This window comes from Nicotiana tabacum, chromosome 2 (genome assembly GCF_000715075.1).
Source record: "Nicotiana tabacum cultivar K326 chromosome 2, ASM71507v2, whole genome shotgun sequence".
In the NCBI taxonomy this organism is placed as follows: domain Eukaryota; kingdom Viridiplantae; phylum Streptophyta; class Magnoliopsida; order Solanales; family Solanaceae; genus Nicotiana; species Nicotiana tabacum.
This window is the reverse complement of record NC_134081.1, coordinates 84,643,893-84,648,771: the sequence shown is the minus strand read 5'-3', so window position 1 is coordinate 84,648,771 and position 4,879 is coordinate 84,643,893. Positions and strand designations below refer to the sequence as shown.

General features: G+C 37.9%; 2 protein-coding genes across 2 annotated transcripts; both read right to left on the bottom strand.

Annotated features, from left to right (window-relative positions):
• Window positions 1–651: 651 nt before the first annotated feature.
• LOC142167026 (zinc finger BED domain-containing protein RICESLEEPER 2-like) lies at window positions 652–1,260 on the bottom strand. The gene is made up of 2 exons (XM_075227179.1): window positions 922–1,260; window positions 652–873 (listed from the first exon to the last, which is right to left on the bottom strand). The coding sequence occupies exons 1-2, from the start codon at window positions 1,258–1,260 to the stop codon at window positions 652–654; spliced, it is 561 nt and encodes a 186-aa protein (XP_075083280.1).
• A 418-nt stretch (window positions 1,261–1,678) lies between these two features.
• On the bottom strand, window positions 1,679–2,143 carry LOC107790504 (zinc finger BED domain-containing protein DAYSLEEPER-like). The gene has a single exon (XM_016612429.2). The coding sequence runs from the start codon at window positions 2,141–2,143 to the stop codon at window positions 1,679–1,681; it is 465 nt and encodes a 154-aa protein (XP_016467915.2).
• Between the last annotated feature and the right edge of the window lie 2,736 nt (window positions 2,144–4,879).

The window sequence follows — 4,879 nt, the reverse complement described above, 5'->3', positions numbered from 1 at the left end:
TTTTCCATCGCTGGCTAAATCTGAAGAAAATAAATTAAAATAATGAGTCGTGTGATAAATATAAGCATATCCACAATACTTATATACAACAAATATAGTAACAATATTATTACCTTGTTCAAGCTGCTCGATTTTATCAATATCTTCCTCAACACTAGCAGGTTATTTTAATTTTTCATTTTGAAGCCAATCTTGAAGACACACTAGAGCTTGCACCAATTTAGGAGCTAATGAACTACTAAATGAATCAAGAAGATGCCCTCCCGTATTAAACGCACATTCAGATACCACACTTGAAACCGGAACCGCTAATACATCACGAGCCATCTCGGCAAGAACAGAAAATCTAGCTGAGTTCAATTTTCACCAGAGAAGAAGATCAAATTCTTTAGTGTCATCCTCAGTTTCTTCACCAAAATATTTATCTAACTCTGTTTTAGTATCCACACCTCCACTCCCACTTTTATATTTTTTTATATCTTGCATTAGTGATTCTAAAAGTCCTGTATTTTGGGTGCTTACTTGACTGTTAGAAAGTCCGGAAGTAGAAGTGTCCAATGAAGAACAATCTGAAGTCATGTACTTCTTTACTTCTGCTTGTATAGTTGCCCCCAGATCTTCACCAAACATCTTTACAAGTGCATAACCAACTTATTCGAGCTTGTAACGTGGATCCAAAATACATAAGATGAAAATTATCTTGTTCATTTTCCCTGGATCAACCCAATACTTATTAAACTTTTCCTTCATCTTCTTTGCCATTTCACTTAAAACAGTATCTTCATTTGCTATCAATTGCTTCAAATAAACAGCAACCGCACAAATTTCAAGAAAATGAATATTCGGTGTAACATAACGTGATCCAGATATTTTCTAAGTAAGAAGATAGAAGATTTCAATAAACTTTGTAATTTGTTTTACATTCTCCCAATCACTACTCAAAAGTTCACCGGTAGGAATTCCAACTTCAATATAAGAATGCTCAAGATAATGTCTTAGGCCAATTTCACTAGATGCATAATGTGAAAATGCAAATTCAATAGCCCTCTGCAACATCAAGTAGGTGGAATTCCACCTAGTTGGAACATCCAAGCATAAAGTTTTTTTACAATTGAGTTGTTCATCATCAAAACATTCTTGAAACCTCTTCAACCTCGCAGGAGACTGCCTAACATATCTCACTGCATGCCTAACATATTCAATAGACACTGAAGATTCTTTTAAACCATCCTGGATCACAAGATTCATGATGTGAGCCATACATCTCACGTGAAGGTGATTACCGTTCATCAAATTAGTTCCTATTTTTGTTAATTGCTTAGACAATTCTTGTTACTGTCACATCATTGGAGCTTGCATTATCAACTGTGACAGTGAAGATCTTATTTATCCCTCACTCACGTAAGCACCTACCAATACCATTTGTCATATCTTCGCTTTTATGACTAACAATAAGACAAAAAATAATTATTCTTTTATGCATATTCCATTCACTATCAATTCAATGGGCAGTGATACACATATAATTGATTCTTTGTATAGAAGTCCAGGTATTAGTAGTAATACATACTCTTTGTTTCGTTTCTATAAAAGACCTCTTCAACTTTTGCTTTTCTTCATTAAAAAGATCAAAACAATCCCTAGTTACAGTACTACGGGAAGGGATCCGAAAATAAGGTTACGCCACTTTCATAAAGTCTCTAAAACCTTCTTTCTCAACAAAGCTGAAAGGAAGCTCATCAACTATTATCATATGACATAACGCCTTCCTACACTCTTCTTGATCAAATTTCCAAGTAACAACAGCTATGTCACCCTGACTACCCCCCGGAACAGATTGAAAACCTAAATTTGATTGTTTTTTATCAACAATAGCAGGGCGTTTAGGACATTTAAACATATGAGAAAGAAGTGTCGACGTACCGTCTTTGGTCATAAAACAATACTCAATAAAGCAATAGTCACATTTTGCTTTTGTACTCCCTTCTGAAGTAATAATTTCTGTAAAATGATCCCACACAATAGACCTTTTTTTCCTTTTTTTGGTTATATTTGACTCCGTTGTTTCAGATTGGCTTATTGCATTTGAATTAGAAGCCCCACTTTCACCCATCATCTTATCACTTTGTATATTTTCAGCCATGCTATGAGTCACTACAATGAGAAAAGAAAAGGAATAAAAATAACAATTTCCTTAACGGATATTTAAACAGAAACTGTCAAAATCGATCTCAAAACAGCACAAGGCAGAGAAGGCAATAGTTGGAATTTCAACAAGAAAAGAAACTTACCATCTACTGCTCTGGGCTCTGGCTATGGCGAGAGGGAGAGGCGAGACGACGAGTTGGCGAGTTGGATAGAGGGAGAGGCGAGATGGAGAGGCGAGTTAGCGAGAGGGAGACGATGAGTTTGTTGCTCTGGCTACTGAGTGTAATACTAAAATTAACACTTTTAGACGTTAGGGTTTCTATTTTCTAATGTCTCAAATCTAAATGCCTCATAGAGTATTGGTAAAGAAGGGTACTGGACTACTGTAAAGAAACACTTTTAAGTTTTAACACTTCTGCTTGTATAATTCCACGGCCCACGATAAGAAAGGGATTTTTATTACTTATTTAATATACATATTACATATATATTCTTAACGGATTATCCATTAAGAAAATTGAATAATCCGTCCCCAAATCGATAAGCCATTAATAAAAAAAATTTAATTTGTTCCCCATCCGTTAAACTATTAACCCGATACCAATAAGACTTTAAGCCATTTTTGCGGTTCGGTTTTCGGTTTTCGGTTTCGGTTCGGTTTTGAACACCCATATGGCCAAAGATGAATGAAGAGAAAATCTGAAAAACCAGAAGGTGTTGTGGGGCAGAACATTTGCTCCTGATATCCTTGACATGACCGGGATGCGCCAACTGGTTGATATCTGTGAATTTCAGCAGTGGACACATTTGTTCACAAATGAGAGACCCAAGGTATATGAGGCAGAGATGCGAAGTTTCTATGCTGACATGTTCACGGTGGAAGATGACAATATATGTCTAAAGGTAAATGGTGTTGATTTTATGATGGATGAGGTTGTGCTGGGGACAATTCTAGGGGTGCCTACTGGGGGCATATCAACCATTGAGGGGACCGTTTTTCCAACTTCAGAAATACCATTTTGAAGGATGATGCAGTACAGTAGGGGGAACGGGTACACAAGAAGGCCATTCTTCCAGCGTACCAATTGTTGTTCGAGATGGTGAATAAAGTTTTGCTCCCTCGTGCTGAAAGGCATTCTATTACGTCACGAGCTGACCTGTTCCTCATGGAAGCACTGGATGCCTACTCCACCATCAATCTGCCGGGTATCATGATTGAGCACATGAAGAAAGTGGCAGATTTTAAGGATGGTAATCATGGGTTTCCCTACGGGTTTTTACTCACTAAGGTGTTTGAGTTCTTCAAAGTTCCTTTGGGTAAGTCTATAGTGGGTACTCGCAAGCAGACCTTCTCCAAGACCACCTTAGAAGAGTGTGAGTGCATCGATAAGAAAGGAGGGGCTGGTAGCAATTCCACTATCTCTTAACTGATTGAAGCCCAGAATAACATTGAAGGCACGCAATGTTATTCTTGAGGGACAGCTTAGTCAGGCCTAGGAGGCACCTGGTTCTAGCAGCACACAAGGCACAGAAGTTGCCCATCTGACTAAGGAGAATGCTGATATCAGGAAACATGTCGAGCACCTGAAAGAGAGGTTACTCAATGAGCAAGGGTCCGCAAATGCTCGGATGGATATCCTCCTTAGAACTCTTTCCTCTTTATCTCTGCCTCCCCCTTCCAGTGCTTCTTAAAAAATTGTTGCCTTCCCAGTGTCCAGTTCAAGTTGTTTGTCCTCTGTTTTGGTCCTTTTGTTTTGATGTGTTTAGTGGCTGGTACTTTTTCTGTTGTTTTATTTTGTGGATGGTTATGTAACAAATGGTACTGCTAATTCTGCTCCCTATTTATTTCCAAATCAATGAATATCCCGTCCTTTTGCCATGCATGCCTTGGTCTTATGCTCTGTTCTTAGTCATGTTTGTGTGCACACATGTGGCATGAGTTAAGCTTGCTGGACTTATTTTTGCTTATTACTTGTTGCTAATCTTTTTATGATACCAAAAAGGGGAAAAGTAATTGGGGGGGAACAGGTTCAGGGGGAATACAGGAAATATTTATGGCACTCTAGTTCTCAGGAGGAATTTCAATTACAAGTTTGTCATCATCAAAAAGGGAAAAATTAATAGGTTATGTGTTATGTTATGTTTTGATGATCTATCAAACATAATGTTAAGAACCAGATAGGGAACATGTTCCACATCCTCAAAGTGCTCAACATCAACAAGTCTCAAGTCTGGGACATGTTCCAACATTCTGAGTCAAAGGAACAACTAAAGGAACAGATAGACATCAGTTTCATTGCTGACTGTACCAGTCAACTCCCCATAGCTGTAAAGTGGTTGCAATTATTTCTCAGCACACACACTACAGTGCAAACATTGCAACAGTCACTTTATGGGGAATGCCCTTGTACCAAATATGCTTGCATCACTCAAGTGATGCCACTTGTGTAATATTAACATGAAGCAAAGGAAAATCAACACACTTGCACATTCCAGAATTGATCAAGCTTTCTCTCAAGTGTGTTGCCAACTTACAAGTGACACTCAGGGCTTTAAGAACAGATAACATCATAATAAAGGACAAGTTTCCTGCATTGAGTTATTGCATGTACTTTGTTAAAGTGATTTACTTGTAATTCCTACTTAACTTAGCTAGAAGCATTGTGTAGGAAACCTCTTGTAAAATCATAAATCTTGTGTTTGTGTCTTGACTAGAGTTAGTCGAGTTGTG

Excerpts from the sequence above, each read along its gene's own strand:
- LOC142167026 (XM_075227179.1), bottom strand. The coding sequence starts at position 1,260 with ATGGCTCACATCATGAATCTTGTGATCCAGGATGGTTTAAAAGAATCT. Across the intron at positions 874-921 it reads TGAGTAGTGATTGGGAGAAT|AAAATATCTGGATCACGTTA; the intron begins GTAAAACAAATT and ends CTTCTTACTTAG.
- LOC107790504 (XM_016612429.2), bottom strand. The coding sequence starts at position 2,143 with ATGGCTGAAAATATACAAAGTGATAAGATGATGGGTGAAAGTGGGGCT.